Below are 21,943 nucleotides of genomic sequence, written 5' to 3'. Positions count from 1 at the left end.
GGGAGAGACAATGAATCGCGCTTTCGAGACGCGGTTTATATCTTAATATTTTTACTATTAATATTGAGATGCAAATATGAAGGTTCGCAATTTTAAATGAAATCAAATTTCAGAACACAAGTCCTTTAAATCTTCTCATCGTTTCTTGAAATTAAAATAATGTAAGTAAAAGCTCGACGAACGTTGAGATTTTTCCCCTCTAAAGCTGTTATTTAACTGAGAGAAAATATCGCATTTTATTTGGCACGGTGATAAATTGAACGGAGGATTCTGACGAGGTCGTTATTTCGATCGGTAAGTCGAAGTGACGCAAGTGTGATGCATTTCAGTAGCGTTGTGGAAACGCCCATCGGTCAAAATTTCCACTCTGTCCAAAACAATTACTTTTTAACAAAATGATTTACAAATTTAATTATAAGAAGTAAATAATTAATTTATTAAACATATTATTATTTACTGGTGCTATTGATATGTAATTTAACTTGTGTCTAGTATAAACTATTTCATTAATTATGTAAATCAGAGATTCCCAACCAGTGTGCGAGGTAGCATTCTAGAAGGTGCGAGATAATATTATTATTTTTTTTGTTTAAAATAAATTAAATAATTATTTTAAAATTACACGCACGTCATTCACTCTCTCCAGTTGGATGAAACAACTGATGTTGCAAATTGCAGTCAGCTCATTGCATTGGTGAGGTGTACCCATGATGGTGCCATGATATCCAAATTATTGGCTCTGTATGTACTGATGGTGCCCCTGCTATGTTAATAAATAAATCAGGATTTTTGCACTGGTGAAACAAGTGATTCCGCACTTACAAGATACCAACTCTTTTCTTTGATGCAGCGATTTTAGTGCACCGACGTTAGCGCGTTGACGTTAGCGCGCCGACGTTAGCGCGGAGGATATTAGCGCGCAACACAACCCCGACTTTGGCGCGTAGGACATTAGTGCGCAAAACAAGTTTATTTAATATTTTTGCCTACTTATTTAAAGAAATTTACATACCTAAGATAACTTTTCTGCCAAAATTACACCTTACTTAGTGCCGTTTTCTTCATCGACATGCTCTAGCATCAAAAACACTATCCCAAAAGATGAATAAAGTCCTTGACAATATGATGACCATCAACTGGATTAGGGATCGCGCTCTGAACCACCGCCTCTTTGAGTTGTTTTCAAAAATTGACAAAAATTCAACCAAATGTTGGCCTATTTGAGTGATATTTTTACTCATATGAATGACCTGAATGTATCTATCCAAGAGAAAAATGTAAACATATTGACATGCTGGGAGAAGATAAATGGTTTCAAATAAAAGTTACCACTTTGTTGAAGTTAGAAAAGGGAATCTTTCTAATTTTCCATCAGTCGAAGAAATGGTCGATAACAATAAGTCTCTAATTCCATTTGTCACCACGACCTTAAAAAAAAATACAAAAATAAGGTATTGATGAGTGTTATTTAAATTAAATTCAATATTTCCTAAATCATGTTATGGGGGCCAATATAGATTTGTTATGGCCAAAACTGGTCGGCGCAGAAGTAGCGGTGTTGTGACGGCTCTCTCTCTCTTCCGGCAAGCTTGTAAGGGTTCGGACGCGTGCCGTCGCGCGTCCGCCCCATTCTTATAATGTAATCACTGTAACCTTAAATAAATATACTACTGCAGCGGCTCAATCTGTGTCTCATTGCCACCCGCCATCATCACAGCCCCTAAACTGGTGACCCCGACGTGATCCTGAGCACACATATGGAGTCAGACGCAAAATGGCAGACACAGACGCCGCTGCAGTATAAAAAGCCGAGCCGCTGCAAACCCACTTGCTGCCACCCCGCCGGAGCTTCCCTGGATCCGGACTCGAGCTGGCGGACCACCAAGACGATGGGCCTGCACCTCCGACCATGAGCCGCCATCGTCAGCCGCCGCCGCCGCCGACCACGTGACCCAGGAAGCATCCGGCGCCACCACGCGCCTCCAGCGAGAAGCCACCGAAGTGCTGCCGTAGACCAGGCTCGAGTGGACCACGCGTGACCCGTCACGCACCCGTAGGGCTACGCCCCCGCGACTCCGAGCTCGAACCGCATGTTCGGGGCCCGTCACGCGCGCGCCCTGTGTAGCTGCACCGACGCACCACAGGGCCCCGAAAGGTGCTCCCGGACATGCCCGTTCTTCTCGCGCCCCCTGGAGCCCTACGCGCCGCCCGGGTCTACACGTGTTCCACTCGGCTTGGAGCGAAGCACGCCGCGCGTCACTGGAGGCCGCGCCGCCACACCATACGTCACGACTTTGCTACTTTTGCGCCGCCAGCATTTAATTCAACAGCAGCGCCAAGGCCCCCATACCTCCCCCTGGTTATAGTTCGCAATTGTAAATTGCTAGGGCCGGAGCCGTATGGGGGCCAATATAGATTTGTTATGGCCAAAACTGGTCGGCGCAGAAGTAGCGGTGTTGTGACTGCTCTCTCTCTCTTCCGGCAAGCTTGTAAGGGTTCGGACGCGTGCCGTCGCGCGTCCGCCCCATTCTTATAATGTAAACCGTAACCTCAAATAAATATACTACTGCAGCGGCTCAATCTGTGTCTCATTGCCACCCGCCATCATCACAGCCCCTAAAATGTTTTTATAATAATATTCATAGCATCTAATGCTATGATCTGTATTTTTATAATATAAATAAATAATTATAATAAAAAACATGTGGATATGTATTTTCACCTTAATTATATATATATTTAATGTTTGTCAATAAAACTATATTTTTCGTATTACATAATATAGTTTATCTAAGAACAATTCTACAACATGGGTTCCGCAAAGGTTTTGAAAGGGTTCCGCGTTTATGGGACAGACTACTGAGCCGAAAACAATTCTATTAATATAACAAAAAAAAAAAAAAAATTTTGAAGAATCTTGTGATATCTCTCAATTTCCAGTAAAAGAAAGAGAGAAACACATTATTATATCGACCGACTCCTTATTAAAAATAACATTTACTCAAGTGGATATTATGCATTTTAGTTTCAAATTATGAATGAATATCCTGATATTGCTGCACGAGCTGTAAAATACTTAATGTCGTTTGTATCAACGTATATATGTAAAAGGTCTTTCTCTTTGTGCGCATCAACAAAGCCTAAATAAAGAAATAGGTTAAATGCAGAAGATGACATACGTTTGCAAATCTCAACGATTACTCCGGATATAAATTTGCTTTGCAATACAGAAATGTCTCATTAATGTCTTTTTATATTAACTTTTATTTGTATTATTTAGTCCTTATGTTTTGTATATACGTGTTTAATAGAAAATAAATATTTCGTTTTTTCTTTCTAAGTCAGTGTTATTCAAAGAATGTCTAATCGCACTACCGTTCGTGATAAGTAAAATAATGCTTAGGTAGAACTTAAGTAGATAAATAAAGTTTGAAAGACACTGTCATAAATTGATATCTAAAATTATAAACCAGAAGGCTTCCAAATGAGGAATGTCGATGATCCCCCGATATATGGAAACTCAACTCGAATTATAATTTTAATAATTATTAATTCCAATCTCCCAAACATTAAATACATAAATATATTTAAAAAAACGTAACGTTTCAATGATAAAACTATATAAGATGGGTTTGCTTGATTGTTTAAAAATTTAATTTTAATTTTATGGGTAATTATTATATAGCGTAATGAATAAATTAAATTATTTTTTAATAATGAACAGCAAAGCTACGTTTTACTTACCCTATAAACATAAACGCGTTATTTTCATCAAATAAGTTTACCGTTAAAATTAATGAAAATGTCCTTGGTTTGCCATTTCCAGGAACAAGCGCGCATCATGGATCTCCAGCGAAGTGTCGTATTCAGGTCAAGGATCTCCGCTCGGGTCGTACCCAGGAAAATATGCAACGTGTACAACATAGCGTTGATAAATAACAAGAGACATCCACGCTTTACGCTTCCTGTTACAACGAATATATTTGGAAGCGGTGGCAGCAAGCTGAAACAATGGCAGAAAAGCGTTAGTAAAGGAAATTTTTCCTGCTCTTGAGAATTGTTTTTCTCAATAAGCCTTGATTTCCCCTCGAACAATATATAAATAGAACAGTATATTATTTGTCATTAATAAATAAAAATAGCCACGCCTTATAGAATATAACGTAATAGATAATTAAATAAAATAAAATAAGGTAATAAATCAGTAAATATTCAAGTGACTTAGGTATGTATTATACAATAAAATAATAATTTTATTTATTTCTATGATTTACTTTATTAATTGTCAGTGTAACCTTGCTAACTAATAAATACTATATATTTATTAGTTAAAATAAAAGTCACAAATGTATTTATACGAGTTTCGCAAACAAATAAATAAAATAAATATATTTTTTAATGTACATAATATATTATATTAAATGTAACAATAATATATGTTTTTTACTAATATAAATATGCAGTTAAATATATAATTTCTCTTTACGTGTCCTAAAATGTAATTTTTAGCTTTAATTTTTGTTCTAATCGATTAATATGATCGTCTATGATGTTCAAAGCTAAAAGCGTTACAGTTAGCTTCTTTAGCCGCACGGTTAGCTAAGTTAGCTTCGCCTTCTAAATAGGTTATGTATATACGTCAAGTCGTTGGCCGTCTTTTCGTTGTTTACTTTCGTACACCGACATGGATTCCAACTCGTTCAGACTCTCCGACATCAAAGTGAGCGGAAATGGCTTTCGTTTGGTTACCGACGGTCGAGGATCTCTCCGAATACGAACGGATTCTGAAGCGAAACCTAGCGGCAAGAGAAAGATCGGCATCGAACCGCATTCGCGAGCCAAAATAAGGTATAGTCAACAACAAGTCGATTCACACTTTTGTCGTTTTTTTAATTATATACCAGCAATTTGAAAATATAATAGTAATGAACACTCAATGCAAGTTTTTTTAATAGTATAAAGTTATTTCGATAAATAAATGTTAAATGTTCTTCGTTTAACTTTAGATTTGTCATGTCTAAAGTAAAGGAAAAGATATAATAAAGTTTGTTTAACTTTTTATGCGCTTCGTGGCATAGGAAAATCTGTTTTAAATTTAATTTAAATCATATTTGAACATAATTTTCTTTAGTAAAAAATATTTTATTTTATTGATAAGATAATAGTACAGACATGTTTTTAGCATCCAGTTTATTTCATTTTCTTCTGACCTTTTAGAAGTCTTATTAAGATTATTTTAGATGCTTTTCAATGTCATCTCGGAATTTTTGTTTGAGGAGAACAAATTGCTGTCCAAGTTTAAAAAAATGTTGTTCATAGGCCATCTCTGAAATATTTTTGAGGTGAATAAATTGCTACTAGAGCTCAAAAAAAGGTCATGGAAATTTTTGTTCAAGGACAAAATCTTTGAAGAAGACGTATGGTCACCTTACTACATATCATAAAATATTTATAAAAAAAAACTTTTGCTTACATAAAACATAACAAGTTCAGATAACAGCAATTCCGAACAACCTGTTCAATAACAATTATATCTAGGCTATATTGCCATAAAAAAAACAATATAGGTGCTGTCAGTGGCCATAGATAATAAACAGACAAAACTATTGTCATATTAATCCTTTGGATGCTACGCTGTTTTTAAAACATCTTATTTTTCACATATTCATCAGTTCTTCTCATACATTATTATAATTAAATTCATTCATGCAATCGTCACACTAATGAGGTAACGAGTTAACAAATTAATTTACTTTTTCAATGACATCATACAATGACGTCACAGCGATCTTTGTTAGAATTTATTTTATATAATACAATGACGAACAACTTTATTTTGAATTTTATCATTCATTTGGCATTTATCTCAAAATGCTAAAAACGCGTGTCTTTGCTTATTAATTATAAATCACATTTCAAGTCATTATCGACCATGTATTATATTATAATTTTACCTTAGATTAAAGGTTGAATTAATAAAATTACGTTTACACTTATCGATCAAATATATTTTTACTATCAATTTTCATTAATTGTTAAAATTATTCACTACTATTTGTGTTAAAACGGTCAGTTTGAGAGCTATACATTTCATCATTATTCATAATTTAGAAAGAGATGGCAAGTTTGGGTTTACGCCCCTAATGTTAGCTCTAAAGCGCACAATATGGATATACATTCGATTTACTTATCATTTATCTTATTTTCTGTTGTGACAACCTCAGCACTTTGTGGGTTATAAGAATCATTGACAAGTTGTTAATTTTTAATATATATTTTTTTTAATTCTAAAAATAGCTGATATTGTGGCCCTGTATAAATCCGTATGTCCGAAATATATCATGGCACAAAAACGGTTAAGATTCGTATAAAAAGGTGTAATATATATTTTATTTTTATAGCTTTATTTTAAATAACTTGTTACTCCACACCCAGCAAGCTTAGAATTTAAATGTTGAATATAATCGTCGACTCGTCATTATTCTAATTTAGCCAAAGAAGCTACAGGATAATCACATTACAAATTTCAAAATATATGCAGACCCCGTCAGTATTGTGATGAAAATGCATAAAATAACATATCATCCCCTTATAAAACTTTATAATTTTCACATAAATTGTTTTTCCAACATTTATTGATATGTATTAATTTTACACATCAGATTGTTTTTATTATTATTAATTATTCGTAAAAGCAATTTGAATTATTCCATTATTGTTACAAATCGTATTCGTGCTTAAAAATAAACTTGAAAATCCATTGCTTGAAATTTCCCAAATTTTATTCTTACTTCAGAAAAAATAAATGCCTCTTGGTAATGACTGTATAGTCAGACTGTGCGTACAGTGTATCAAAGCAAATGAACGGTTTTAATTAAGAAGTCTATCTGTTAAATGAAATACTAAGTTTTATATTAATAATCGTATATTACAGTAATTTAACTTTTAATTCATAAATATAATAGACTGATACGTTATTTTGTTGTCTATAAATCGTCCGAATTTCTTGCAGCAAATCGGCGGGAGGACGATCGAGAGTCGCAGTCGCCCCTGCGGAAGTCAAAAGCAGCGTTCTTCTGGACCCGGCGTCCAACACCCGCATCGCTTACAGGTAAAGCTCATAGTACGTTTGTCATAATGGCTTCCATCTTGGGAACTGACGTTGCAGAATTCTAAATCCGGAGGACTTGAACTTGTGCGCTCCCAGTGAAAACAGAACCAACGCTCACCATAAAAAAGCTTCGAGGAAGATGATAAAGCCCAAAGCGTCCGAGGCGACAGAGAATCGAATCTGCGATCGGGTGAGTCGAATCTCCGGTGCGTTCCGAACGAAAGAGTGATAACGTCGCTTCGCTCTCAGGCCGTAGCGGTGACCAGGAGCGGGAGGAGAGTCAGGCCGCCTCGGAGCGATGTCGGAGCTCGGGTCGGTTGCGGGGACGAGTGCGTCGAAGCCGAGAAGATGATCGACGAGATGGAGTCGCAGAAGAACAGAGCTCCGCTCTGCGCGCGAATCGTCTGTCCGGCGTGTAGAAAGGTACTCGTAGAAAGGTCCAGCGTGTAGAAAGGTCTTGGAGTATTGACAGTTTTTTTGAGCAGGCGTATCGCGGCTCGAAAAGAATGGGCCGCCACCTATCGGCGAATCCGACGCACGCCATCAACGACAAGTGCAAGAAGATGCTGGAGGAGTACCTATCGGAGAGAGCGCGGACGGACGCTCAGACGCAAACGGAAGAGGCGGACGACGTAAGTCTGTTCGGATCGCTGTCGCGCATCTTGCGCAACGTTCCCGCGGAGGAGCGCGCCTCGGCGTTCGTCGGGCAGCTGGCCGAGTTGACGTCCCGGTTGCGAAGACTGCTCCCGACTCTGATGCGCGACGACGACGAGTCGGCGTCGCCGTGCCTGATCGACGTCTGCGTCGGAAAGTGAGCATCGGACGTGGGTAACGAAACGACCGTTGACCGTGTACATGTTCGCTTTCGCTTTTTAGGATATTGGACGTGGCGCCTGGAAAGTATCGGCTCAACGCCTCGGCGCTGATGGAAGCCTCGGAGTCGACGGAGCCGGAGTGGTCGAGCGTGGACTTCGCGGACTTCGGCGGGACGCGCGACCCCGTGCTGGGCTCCGACTTCTCCGGCCTGGGCTTCTCCGACTCGCGCTCCTCCCAGATAGGCCTGGACCTGCAACTGGACCTGTTTCCGTTCCACCACTCGCATTGCTAGCAGCGGTCGGGGTGGCCGCTCCTGCGCAGCCGCTCCAGATACAGCTCGTACAGCAGCTTGTTCTGGAAGTAGTAGGCGCTCTGGGCCTCGGTGACGCCCGGGTCGTAGGGCGGGTCGGGCTCCGCCTCGCGCTGTTCGGTCTCCGCTTCGCGCTGGTCGATGTGCAGGTTGTTGATGCGCTTCGACAGCGGCATGAATTCGCAGCAGTCGTCGTCGCGCGACCGCTTCCTGCCCGAAGCCGAGTCGCGCATGGGTGCGGCGTAATGCAGTGCGATCCTACATGCCGTCAGCTGATTCCGGCTGTCAACGGCTGCCGGCGGCGAAGGTGTTGCCAACGATTAAAAATATATTTATTCTACAAATTACTGACTTTTTTTCAATTAACTTAAACAACCTCTTATCTCGTCTATAGTCAATAGACTACAATCTTAATAACATAAGTGTTTGCTATCTTATAATGATCTAAAAATATAACTCAAATGATTATTACTATATTTTTACTTTTACTGCCGACTAATGCCTTGCACGTGGATAGAGAAAACTTTCTCCATTCTATTTGCATTTTATTTTTGCCGCTCAATTTTGAATTTGCAATTGTGTTGCACAACATTTCCTTTTAATTTTGCTCATAAATGCTCTATATGCTTTACGTATGGTGATTACAGGCCATTCTAAAGGCATTAAACTCTTAACGAAAACATTTCGCGAACTATGACACGGAGCGCTGTCTTGCTGGAATCTAATGGTAGCGTGGTCTTCTGTGCTTCGAAATATTTTTCTATAGGAATCTGTTTAAGTGGAAACCAGCATTGAAATATAAATGTCGCTATTCACACAAGTGAATAGGTTTCCTACCCCTGCTGCTGTAATGCAACTCCAGATCATATCGCTTTCTCCATAATATTTTACTTTAGATACTAAGCAATCAGCTAGATATTCCTTGACGCACCATAGGAAGGGCCGCCAAGAACGAACCCTGGCAAAAATTGCACACTATATTTTTGACATAGTAATATAATTTCTTGAATAAATAATAATAGGTAAGATTTAACCCTTCCTATGCTACAAATAAATATAAAATTAGCCACCTTTGCGACATATTTTCTGAAATCAAATTTTAAAAACATCTACTCATAATATTTATCTGATAATTAGTCGTGTTTTCTTAGCTGCTTGAAACACTCGATTATTAAGCGTTTATATTAAGACTTTTTATAGCAATATTACAAGTGAGAATCGAATAAAGCACATCTTAACCAAATTTTGACCAATAGTTAAATTCTTTCTCAGAAGTCAAAAGCAATAAAATCGTGCCGTCAACTTTTAGCTTTAATGTCCTCCGCCGCCGTCACGTCAGTATGATTAGAGTATAGCCAAGTTTTGTCCTTATTGAGTGAATGAATGAATATATAGATAGGTCCTCAGAGTGTAATAATAGTAGAGCCATTGAATCCCAGTCTTTTTTCTGATATAAACTGTGTCGAATATGCTGATTTAATTTATTCAAGCTCGTTGATTTAAGAGCAAGAACTCTTAGAGAAATTTAGTATATCCTGATGCACCTTATTTGCTTGCGTATTTTTCAATACATTGGAATTAAATAATAAAAATATATAAAACTCGTTCGGTATTACCCCGTAAAAGTTTTTGTTAATTTTATGGTTGCTTATGGCCAAAATAGAAAAGCTACCTGTCATTCCGTGACAGACGTCAGACGTCAGGGACGCGTTGTGCGTTGCCCAAGATGGAGTTTCCAGGGCTAGGCGAGCATTGCTCGCGCGAATCGTGCAACAGACTGGGTAACTTTACTGTGGTTCTACGGTGCAGTTAATCCTTTTTTTGTTCTGTTCTCACGACGGCCTCGTTTCAGATTTTCTACCCGTGAAGTGCGATTCCTGTATGAAAATCTTTTGGTGCGTTTCAGATTTTAGTTAGCGCTTATCACGCGCCGCCTTCGTCGAACTGAATCTCTCGTTTGGTTTGCAGCAATGGCCACTTTCGGTACGAGCAGCATGATTGCGAGGGCGGGCGCCGCAAGGACACGCAGGTGCCCACATGCCCCCTGTGCGGAAGTCCGGTGCCGGGTAGGAGAGGTGAACCGCCCGACGTGGCTGTGTCCGCCCACATAGACGACGATTGCCAGGAGGACCGGGCCAAGAAACGGAGAAACAAAGTGCGCAACGTCTTCCCCGGTATCTTTCTTCCTATACCTTCACGTTCGAATCTTCTTTCAGATCTTTACCAATCGGTGCACGTTTCGCGGTTGTAAGGTTAAGGAACTGGTGCCAGTCGTATGTCCGGAGTGCTCCCTTAACTACTGTTTCAAGCATAGACATGCAGCGGACCACGACTGCGAGGGAAAAATCCGCGCTGTCAGAGAGAGATCTGAGTGAGTTCACATTTTTCACTTTATTTTACATCATAACATTAATTTCTACCATAAAGTTAATTCCTTATAAACATCAAACAAACTAACTTAGTTCAATTTGCTTAATGTTTTTATTTTATAATTTACCTAAACCATTTCATCATATTTTTTCACTTGATGCAATAAGCAATAGTGTTGCACAATATTAGTCACCGGTATATATTTTAGCGACGGGTGGTAATTAGACACTGATTAAGCTGCTGGGGTAATGTTTTTATTGACGATTAAAGTTGTTTACATTTGAACGGGGCATGAGCCTGCTACGCGCGCCTGAATAGGCCGAGGGCTGCCGTGCGAGAGAATAATCATCACGCCCGTATTACTAGAGTGCCGCCAAGTTTTGACCATAATAAAAATTATATATAAATATAAATAGGCCCCAACAGTTTAATTGATATACCATGAAACCCTAGATATTTTTCAAAAAACTATTTTATCTTTTAATGAAAGTTGCAAAGCAGAAAAAATGGCTTATACAATTTTTTTCAAACTTTATTTCTATGTAGAAAAAAGTACCAAATAGTTCCATTTTATCGTGAGAACGCAATAAATTTAATTTTTGCCCCCCCCCCCCCCACCACCACCATTTCATCTCTTTATTTTATATTCGTCGTAGAGGTTTAACCCTTTACAGTCCAATATTTTTTTCTTATTAAATCCAGTATGGTCCAATTTAATTAATCACAACGATTAAGCTTCTTGACTATTATTTATATATCACTTATTTAAGGCATAACTCGTACCCGTTCTAGATGTTGGGACCACTACCTGAAATAAAAACCACCCAAACAAAATAAGGTTTTGCTCTATCCTTGTAAATACACGCAATTTATTGTTTTTATTATTATTTTGCTATATGAAACACTAAATTTATTTATATATTTACATTATAGTTACTTACATATTTATATACTTGATGTTTGGTTATATTTGTTCATCGTATGATATTTTTCAAAGCAATCTTCCATATGAAAATGTGATTTTTAATCACGTTTTAAAAAAGCCTCTTTGTATTTCTTTACATAATGTGTAGGAATAGTACCAGATATTTCCGTTAACACTTTGACCTCGGATGAGGAATATAGAAGTCGTCAAGAAAATCGCTAGTATGCACTAGGCACCTAAAGGTGTCTTGAGCCTTTTAATATGTTTTTTTTTTATAATTTAATGTTGGAAAACACTTTAATTTATTGAAATAACTTATGGTATAAATTGGTACCTCCCCACATACTAACAAATTTCGAAACGACCCACAAAAATATTAGCCGCGATGAAAGAGTTAAATTAGTACCATTCGCCTATGGGCTTACTTATAATACCTTGCAGTATTTGAAGAGAAAAATAAACATTTCTGCATTATCTGTTGGTTTCCATTCCTTCGAACGTGAACATCTTCGCAAAATTCACTTCGGTCGATTACCTCTTAAGTTAAAAATTGCTGATAGACAATTATTGATTTTCTCCTTTGTTGCGCCATCGAGATGCATACTTTTGAAGCGGTCGCGGTTACGCTTCTATATTTGTAGTTATCGGCAGGTCCGGTTGACGATTTGTGATAGGACGTTTTTACAATTAACCCTTTAAACGCCAGCGACTAATTAGTGGGTCACCTGTTATTTCTCTTCATGCGTCAGTATTTTAAATTAAATATCAAATAGTTGGTTTACTGATAAATTATGCTAGTACAATAATCTTTTCGAATTAAAATATAATAATCTGTAAATAATTATTTAATATGGCTTAAAAAATTATCAACAATTGACTTACAGGTGAGTTACTGGCGTTTAAATGGTTAAAAGCTTTAGCATTTTTTTTTTCATAATTAATGAAGCACATCATCATTGACTTATACTTCAGATTGTTTTTGAGGAGGACAATGGGTCATTTGATCCTTAAACTTGCCCAGAAAAACGCATGTCATATAATGGAATACTATGAATCTTAATTAAATCGAAATAATAAAAAGTACCTCCACTGACTGAACAATTTTTGCCCCCCCCCCCCCCATGAAAAAATCTGAAATGGCGTCTAATTCTAAACCAGAAATTCTTGGGTTATTCCTCAAATAAAATATATATAAAAAACTTTTAAACCTATTTATTTTTAAAATGTCATTTCAGTGAAATCATATCGTAATATATTTTCACCGGTAGATTTTTATCAGTGAAAATATAATTTATCTGGTGATTAAAATGTCCAGTTCTAAACAATAATCAAGGTCAATTCTGTTGAATATACCAAATCGAATGTTTCAGGCGAGCTGCTGTTGACAGAATAAGAGGAAAAGAAACAGTCGACGTGTTCAGTGTTGTGCAGGGGAATATGGTATGCCTCTCTTTTGACTCGCTGAATATTTTTAAATAAAATTAATGCTTGTCAATATTGATTCGCAGTCCGAGGACGAAGCTCTGGCACGTGCTTTAGCGCGGTCCATGGAAGACGTCCCCGTCCCCGGTACCTCCACTGGACGCCCAGTCTCCGAACAGAACGGAAAATGTCACATCTCCTAGCATCCGCTCCGATTATGTTGTACACGGATTTTCATCACTAATCACGCTGTTCTTAAGTTGCGAGAGAACATTGTTGTGCCTTAATTTGTTAATATATTCCAATAATAAATAAAAATATATTTATTTTTTAACATTTTTTTTAATTATCAAAATTGCATCATTTCAAGAGTTAAAATTAATATATCATCTGCGTTGATATTCAGTTAAGTATTCACAAATCAATTTTTGTGACATAAAAGGGGGACTATTTAGAAAGTTTATGTCGCAGGGGAACAAGAAGAATTAAAAACACTATATTTAATTGTATTCTGACAAAAATTATTTCATATTTGAATCGTTGTTTTGACCAGTTTCTTCCTTTTTCTGCTATTATTCTTCTTTATTTCAATCTTCACCATTTCCCATAGACTTCTACTACCATTCACTATTCATGAACAGTGTTGTAAGTGCTGAAACTTTTCGCTTACTAATATGTTAATTGATACTTAATTATCTTTGATCCATGCATCTACTTTTTAGGCCGATAATTATTAAGCTGTGGCGGGATGACAGCGTAAATATATATTTGAGTATTGCCAGTAAAATAAAAGAGTCAACAAGAATTCGAGTCGCGCGATGTAAAAATTTACACATTTTTACGATTTTATTGCTTTTGACTTCTGAGAAGTGATAATTGTTTTTACGCCCTCTTATTGAGCAAAAATCGATTTGAATATGCTTCATTCGATTCGCAATTATTTTAATTATTGTTATAAAAAACTTAATATGAACGCTCGATAACCGAGCGTTTTCACTGCGATGGCAACGACGCGATTTTATTGCTTTTGACGTGGATTCTAAGCCTTAGATTTAGTCCGAAAAAATATTTTATTTAATGAAATCGAAATATTAAAAAAACGACCACTGACTGGCCAACTTGTGTCCCCTCCTGGAAAAAGCTGAAATGACGTCCCTGCTTTTAGCCCTAGATGCTACGCCCCCAAATGGCATATCCATAGTTGCGGCATAACTTTTGTTTTCTCTTTTACTGTATTTAGAATGTAAATTTTAATAAAAATAACGACATCAATACCATATTTGCGTTAACACAGTCAGTTCGAAAGCTATCCATTTAATCATTATTCATAATTGAGAAAGAAATGGTAAGTTTGGGTTTACACCCCTACTATTAGCTCTAAAGCACAAGGTACGGATATACGTTCAATATACTTATCATTATTCCTGCTTATATTTTGAACAAATTTATAGAAATTGAAATATATAAATTAAATGTGTTCAAAATATAAACAGAAGTAATGATAAGTATATTGAACATACATCCGTATCGTGTGCTTTAGAGCTAATAGTAGGAGCGTAACTTTAAACTGGCCATCTCTTTCTCAATTATGAATAATGATGAAATGGATAGCTCTTGAACTGACTGTGTAGCGTGTAGGGATACGCGTGCTGGTTAGTTCTTAGGTCTGAATCCAAAACACGTGGGTTTGTGTGTAAATCTTTATTGAGCTCGGCGTGATCCAACCGCTTCGTAGCGACGATCGGAGCCGACTGGTATCAAATTCGGGGGTATTACCGAACGCTGTATGACGGCGTTCGCGAACGCATACAAGAGGCGAAACGGCGTTAACAAACTGTTAACGCAAATACAAATAGGGTATAGTAAATTTGCTATCGTTAGCTGATTGACAAAATGCAAGAATATTCTGAAGTGATCTAGGGTTTTCCAAGGATATTTGGAAATTATTTAGTGTGCTAAAAAAGCCATGTGAATCGACTGAAGATACTTTACAGCTTAAAAAAATTCTCAAATCTTTTGATTAATATTCTTGACTTTTTCATATATTATTTTTAGACTTGACAATTTCTCAATGTTTTAGAACACTTAAGTGATGTATGTGAAATTATAGCAGAATGCATACTTTTATTTTGAAATTCAATCGAGCTAAGATAACTTTCTCTTTATTTGTTAGTACAGATTCTGAATTCTTTCAAGTAAATGTCGAAGTTTTTCATTAATGAAAAACTTCGACATTTAGTTGAAAAAATTCAGCATTTTTCCTTTCATGGGAAACATAGTGGTGTTATAAATAGAAAACGCTGATGTTTTTATTGTAAATTTACGATGAACATAATAAAATAATATTAAATTATTACTTATTATTAACATAAGCAAAAAGCGAATGTATCTGGATTAGTTTACATGATATGTTAACATTGAGTTTAATAAATTAAAATTGTGTAATTTACGATTTATAAACATACAACATTATTACGGCCATAGTATAAATTCTTATCAACATAAAAAATAGTTTAACATTTAGTCGTACATATTCTTCGTAGATAACTTGGAATTTCTCGATCTTTCCCATATCTCCTTAAATCGTTGACTAGGAGTGACTAAGAGCATCGAAGGGGTCGAGCGAGTATCGGTGATATTTATTTTTCCATCTGTCCATGTCTGTTCCTACGCAATTAAAAGTCTTTAGAAAAATTTAACAAGATTCCGATTATTAAAATTAGTCGTGCAGTTTGCATCGACCACTTTATATTGTACGTAATGTTTAATGTAATCGGACTTTAATTCGTGTAATTTAACAGGAATATGAAATAAAGTCTTGTCGAAAAATTCCTTAGGACGCAAACGGTACTTGCGTAATTCAGTAAAAATTACCTCGGGTTGTCTTGAAATCTCCAATATTTGTTGATCTAACTTATTTTCCATCTCATCCTTGCAACACTTTTGAGAAGTTTTTTCATATAAGAATGTTTTGTTACAAGTTGTGCACCTATATTTTTTATGTTTATATTTTTTTTCTTCGGTTTCGGTGGCAACGAAATTACGGTGCGTTTCCTGGTGTTTGTTGCGTAATTTGATATAGTGAAATGATTTATTGCAAAGCTCACAATCGTACTGCTTTCCTTCCATGAGAGCCGTGTGTCTTTCAAAACGAGATTTATCATAGAAGTCCGTACGACAAACGAGGCAAATATACTCTGAATGTTTAAGACAATGCGCTAGCAGCGAGATTTTACGTGTAAATATTTTACAGCATACGTCGCATTCGTATTTAATATTTTTTTTCCTAATGTGTATTTTTTCTGTATTTACGTCAGGTTTCGTTTCTATTTGATTTATTTCTGAAATTTCAATTTTATATGATTATTCAACATACATACACATACATATAGTATTATTTGATGGAAAAAATTAACGAACCAATACTGATTGAATCGTCTATTATAAACCTGCCCTCGTCGTTGGCATCTTCGTCCTTTAAACAAAATATGTTTGAATTTAAACATATTACAGAATATTCTTTAACCCTTTAAGTGCGAGGAGCAGATAAATATGCTTCACATCGCATGTCCCTTAAATGCGAGGAGTGGGTATATCGGAATATTATAAAGCAAATTTACCACATATTTTTTTTACGATGTATAATGATGTTATGTTCCAATGGCTTTCTACTCTCATTTAATTACTTCTAAGAATTTATTGCCAAGAATCAGAACACATTATTTTTTTTGTACACCACAAGAACTGTGGGGGGTGACACAATTTTTTTTAGTCAAAGATCTGGCATTCCAATGAATTCCACATGTGCAATACATGTTTGAATATATATAATATATTATATAGTTTGCATTCAGTTGAATTCTGAAGTCAAATAGTATTTGTGTGCCTCGAATTCCACCGATTACAATTTTAGAATTTATAAAAAAAACAATTACCCAGAAGAGGAAGAAAGAAACCAAAAGTCGAATATTGATAGGCTGGCATTTTCCAACAAAGTATGAGGACAAAAATTACCAACGCAATTGTCAAGTGTGCAGTATCGTGTCCTCATCGTGCAAGAAAGTAATTTGCAGAAGGAGGCAGACTTCCTATTTTTAAAATAGATAATATTTTTTTTTTTAATTTTGAAGGTAAATATAGATGCATAAAGGAATAACTATATACAAATAAAAAAACCGTAATTAAATCTTCAACTTCATTTTTTATTGGATAATTGTCTCATTACGTGATTTTTTACGAAATTTAATTCCGCACGTAAAGGGTTAAATGCTTTCATAAAAAAATGTTACAAAAGCAACAAGAATAAATCTGCTTAATTATTAAATAAATGTATAAAATGAGACGTGATGATACAACCTAAAATCAGTGTAATGAAAAATATAAATCTTATTCTATGTTGTTATTGTTAGTAATCGATTTATATATACTAGCTGTCGGTACCTCACTATCGTGAGGTACCGATAGCTAGCGAGTGTGCGTATACCGGACCCTCAACTTTTTGGGTTTTAAATATAATTTTTGCTTCGTTCTGATTTTTTTAAATATTTAAAAAAAAATTAATGGTTCAAATTGGACATTATTATTAAGGATTTTCAATAATAGACAAAATAGTTAAATCTATAAAAAACTACTAACATTTTCAATTCATTTGAAAATAGGTTTACAACTTGACTAAATATTTCCAGAAAAAAACATTTTATATTATTTATTAAATTTGAAACGTTAAATTTTATCGTTATATTTGAAACTTAGATATTTAATGATAAATCTAAATATTGCATATCATATATAAATAGGTTTAGAACTTGGCTAGATAATAATAAATTAAAAATTATACAGTGAAATCTCAATACAGCGAAGCTTACGGAACCAGTGAATAAATTGCATATAACAGAATTTTATCATAAATTTAAATCTTAGCAATAAGAACTTTTTTTAGTTACACCATAAGTTGATTTATAATTTAAAAAAGTTGTTTATATGTTTTATGTGTAAATATAAAAGCCAATTAGAAAGAAATGATAAACTGAAAATATCAAGCACTTAATCTGTTACTTAAGACCAAAAGTGCGCTTTAAAAATAATAATAATTTTGAGACATTTGTCAATTTTTATTAAAAAATATTTATATTTATATATTTTTTAAAGTAAATGATTTATCTGCGCAGCATTATTAATTTTAATAATTAATAAGTGCAAAAAAATTTCACATTATTTAAAATTAATAATAAACTAAACATATTTAAAATCTATAATAAATTATAAATATTTAAAATCCATAATAAAATAAGAAATATTTTTAAGGTTGAAAAAAATATTTTGAATAAATCTTGAAAATTTATTTTAAAACTTTATAATTTAAAAAATATTTAAATAAGTTAAAAAAATTAAATTAGTTATAAAATATTTTACAATTTTGTGTAGTTTCCTTTCAAAGGGGTCAGTAAGAGAGATTTTTGCAACACTATGTGTTTAGTAGTTGGTTGGTAATGAATAGTACTTATTTTGAAATTTTCCCCATTTTTTTTTTAAAATGTTTTTTCAAGCGAAATTTTAAAAATTCTCCAAAAACTATTAATTTAAATTGCCAACGTTCGCCAAAATTCAAGTACATATTTTTTTTTGTTAAGAGAAGCTAATAAAAATCCACATTATTTATATTATATTTTAAATACCGTATAAACTAAAAATATTTTAAAAAATATTTTTTTAGAATTTGATGATTTTTAAACATATATTGATAAGTGTTTTACAATTTAAATCGTTAAAATCAATTTCGTAGTTCGTTCTTAAGCGCGCGGTGATATCCCGATCATGTATCGGGATATCCCCTCAGTTGCTTACATTTGACAGTTCTGTCATCAGTCAAGCGCGCGCCGGGATACAGCTTAGTGCGATTCAATAAACAGTAAAATATGTTAATTAAACAAAGCATTTTTCATACAAAGTGTCAATTGAAGATGATTTAAAGTGTATAACATAATTAAAACTATAAATTATGAGTGTGCCAGTAAGTGTTTGGTTATATGAATAATATGTCACGGTTATTCTAACAAAATTACCATTGACTTTCCAGGATCTAATATTAAAAGACAATCAGCGGTGATTGGACAATTAAAGGTATACATACCAAAGTTAATTAAACAAAGTAACATTTTACCCACTATATAGTATCGTTTACAGTTAATTTTCAGAAGCATGGATAGATCTAATAACATTTACGTATGGCAAACAATTAATATATGATATATTGCGACTATTTTGAAGAAGATGAAGATATGTCAATCTATGTGTTTAATCCTCTACAGTATCTTCCGTCAATTTTGTTCTTCGCTTGTCGTTTAAATTTAATTTATGGATTATATTAGTAGTAATAATGTGTTCAATGCTTAACTCTTGACTAAGGTGTTTTTAATTATTTTTCAGAAGCAATGAGGGAGCAATTTGATGACTTATATGGCCACAACGTAGAATTTGTATATATAAACAAAGAGTGAATCTTCTCATGTTGAAGTCACTGTCAGCAAGTATTATCTTTTTATAAAGAACATACTACATAAGTTTGATGTAACTGAATATCTTGAATTTGACTATTCCGAAAGAGGAATGAAGGCAAAGAACAAAAATTGAACATATTTTGCCACATCGGAATTAAAAATAACCCACTCTTAGATATTTTGGCTATCGATTATTCCAGGTTTGCGATCACATATATATAATCATTGTAAATTGTCGTTTATTAGATAACATCCAAGGAACTACACATTTATAAGCTGTCCGTTGGTTGATATATATAGCCGACAGCGCCGATTTGATCGCCATTAACTTTCAATCCTCATACATACTAAGGATATATTACACGTTCACGTTTAAAATTGTGCATTAAATCGGAATCAATGATAATGTTTATTAGAAATTAGAAATTCACTTTTGGGCCCCGGAGCCCGGCGACGGGAATTCAAAATTTGAATATTTCATTACGAAGATTGTTTTATGATTGTTTATCTAATTTAATCAATGTATTATTCTAATCCTCAACACATTATCTATATATTTAATTTTCATAGTCATAACACACCTAGTTAAGTTGCAATCCGATTATTTATAAAAGGAAAAACTCACTTTTCGGCCTCGGAGCCCGTCGCCGGGAATTCAAAATTTGAAGATTTCATTACGAAGATTGTTTATCTAGTTTAATCAATGTATTCTTCTAATCCTCAACACATTATGTATATATTTAAGTTAACATAGTTATAACACACCTAGTTAATTTGCAATCCGATTATTTATATTCCGTCAAATGACGAATTAATGAAAATTATTGTCGCGTAGCAAAATTTTATTATTAAATAAAAGCGTTGTCACGGTACTGTCTATTTGAATTCGAATGCTTATTTTTCATTGGTCGAAACTATTTGAATATTTGAATGCTTATTTTTGATTGGTCGAAACAACAGAACGCATTACCGGCGGCTCGAAAATCAATCGGAGCAAATTCAATTTTTATTTTTATTTTGATTTATTATTATAATTCCTTTGTTTACGTGTATTGTTACACACCGTTCATACAAAGCGATACGATTTATAGAGTATAGAATTGAACGGAGAATGTTTTGTTTAAAGTTATGCGCGTCCGGAAGCGACGGCTTAGAACAATTATATATAAGATTATTTAAAATCTAATTGTAATATGATTATTCACCTCGATTTTATTATCATCACCAACATGAGTTCTATTTGTGTCTACCGGGTGTTCGTAGGATTCTATAAAAATCCCTATCGGACGGTCATCAGATACTAAAAAATAATATAATATTATTGGTATTTATTCCCGACAAAAATAAACGTTCACATTATTAATATGCGTTTACCATTTTTAACGGATACTATTCTTTGTTTGGAAATATCTTTCGATACACGTTTCTTGTTGACATATTGTTTAATTTTTACTTCTTTCTACAATATTTATCGAATCATAAATTTATAAATATGTTAAGATAAGTTGATAAGTCGATACTTACTTTTATTTGATAAGTGTTACGAAAGAATTCATCTGAGTTTGTACACATTACTTTAAATTCGTAATACGAGCACGCATCAAAAAAACACGCGACGCAGACGCTCAAGGGTATGGAACTGTTCTTGTCGATCTAAAATTCACAACATCAACGATGAAAAAGTTAATAGAAACGCTTAACGAAATTAGAGCTAACCTTGAAAGATGTACTGTTTTCGTATAATTTAACGATCGCTTGATCAGAGCGCAAGTCGATTAATTGCGCCGTAGTACTAAGACAAGATCTGCAAATCTTGGAGTTCTGTAAAGATTTAGTTTAGTCGTCTACGAACAGTTGAATTTTATATTATTATCGTATCTGAAAATACCTGATTGTATAATGATTGTGAATCTTCTGAAATGAATAATATAAGTATGAATAGAATAATTGAAATAATCGGTTCCTGCAAAGGCTTTCAAAGATACTTCTGCAGGTACTGATTGATTCATATATTGTATAAAAATTACTAATTTCGTCAGAATCGTCTATAACTATTGTCGCATCGTCCTGCAAAAATAACGCATTATTAATACAATACAATTCATTTCTTCCTTATGTCAAAAGTAGTAACTCACTGAGCAATTTTCCTTTAAAAACTGATACGACTGGATTGATTTGTATTTGAATTCGTAAAAGAGTTTGTTCGTGAAGTCGCAATCTTGGCAAATGTGGTGAGGTAAGCTGTCATGTTCGCTAACCTAAATGATAAAATAATAAACAGCGCAGTTTGACAGTTGGAGACGAGTGTCGATTGTTACCTCCAACGACGTTATATATATAAATTTGGCAGCGCAGTCATCGTCAAATATGTTTAGAAACTTTTCTCCCGTTTTTCGGCATCCCCTGCACGAGAGAGCCATATTTCTACAAACGCTATCGACCAGTATCGATTTGACACCTGTATTGTATGATATTTTGATCCAAGTGAATTA

At 34.6% G+C, this 21,943-nt stretch overlaps 3 protein-coding genes and 1 long non-coding RNA gene across 11 annotated transcripts in view; 3 read left to right on the top strand and 1 right to left on the bottom strand.

The window, feature by feature from the left end:
* LOC148231410 (uncharacterized) overlaps positions 1-20,330 on the top strand; it is a 302,215-nt gene extending 281,885 nt beyond the window's left edge. The window contains exons 2-4 of one of the 2 annotated variants that reach the window (XR_015811107.1): positions 18,864-18,964; positions 19,031-19,074; positions 19,138-20,330. This is a non-coding gene — a long non-coding RNA (uncharacterized LOC148231410). Of the gene's footprint in view, positions 1-18,826; positions 18,965-19,030; positions 19,075-19,137 lie in introns of those variants that run through there. The other variant, XR_015811106.1, reaches the window with a different exon arrangement.
* Positions 4,571-8,581, top strand: LOC148231412 (uncharacterized). Its single transcript, XM_088194033.1, has 6 exons — positions 4,571-4,848; positions 7,013-7,111; positions 7,169-7,301; positions 7,361-7,534; positions 7,597-7,922; positions 7,988-8,581. Exons 1-6 carry the CDS (start codon positions 4,685-4,687, stop codon positions 8,217-8,219), a joined length of 1,128 nt encoding a protein of 375 aa, XP_088050159.1. The 5' UTR covers positions 4,571-4,684; the 3' UTR covers positions 8,220-8,581.
* LOC148231411 (AN1-type zinc finger protein 2A-like) lies at positions 9,901-13,288 on the top strand. Its single transcript, XM_088195339.1, has 6 exons — positions 9,901-10,018; positions 10,090-10,132; positions 10,206-10,392; positions 10,454-10,608; positions 12,903-12,972; positions 13,041-13,288. Exons 1-6 carry the CDS (start codon positions 9,964-9,966, stop codon positions 13,155-13,157), a joined length of 627 nt encoding a protein of 208 aa, XP_088051465.1. The 5' UTR covers positions 9,901-9,963; the 3' UTR covers positions 13,158-13,288.
* On the bottom strand, positions 15,261-21,938 carry LOC148231409 (uncharacterized). Of its 7 annotated transcripts, none has more exons than XR_015811097.1 (13): positions 21,770-21,938; positions 21,587-21,709; positions 21,479-21,518; positions 21,340-21,365; positions 21,168-21,272; positions 20,976-21,104; positions 20,826-20,910; positions 20,657-20,751; positions 17,119-17,310; positions 16,890-17,042; positions 16,375-16,429; positions 15,829-16,295; positions 15,261-15,621 (listed from the first exon to the last, which is right to left on the bottom strand). XR_015811097.1 is itself a non-coding variant. In XM_088195325.1 (11 exons), the coding sequence occupies exons 1-11, from the start codon at positions 21,869-21,871 to the stop codon at positions 15,475-15,477; spliced, it is 1,374 nt and encodes a 457-aa protein (XP_088051451.1). In that variant the 5' UTR covers positions 21,872-21,938; the 3' UTR covers positions 15,261-15,474. The 7 variants fall into 7 exon arrangements, 3 of the variants coding, with proteins under 3 accessions (XP_088051451.1, XP_088051453.1, XP_088051454.1); XR_015811098.1 differs by having other exon boundaries at positions 15,377-15,621; positions 17,131-17,310; XR_015811099.1 differs by lacking the exon at positions 17,119-17,310.
* Positions 21,939-21,943: the final 5 nt, after the last annotated feature.

This window comes from Plectrocnemia conspersa, unplaced genomic scaffold, assembly GCF_051122295.1.
Source record: "Plectrocnemia conspersa isolate PC_06_02 unplaced genomic scaffold, ASM5112229v1 ptg000010l, whole genome shotgun sequence".
Taxonomy (NCBI): Eukaryota; Metazoa; Arthropoda; class Insecta; order Trichoptera; family Polycentropodidae; genus Plectrocnemia; species Plectrocnemia conspersa.
Note: the sequence above shows the minus strand (reverse complement) of the source record. Positions and strands in the feature narration are given on the sequence as shown.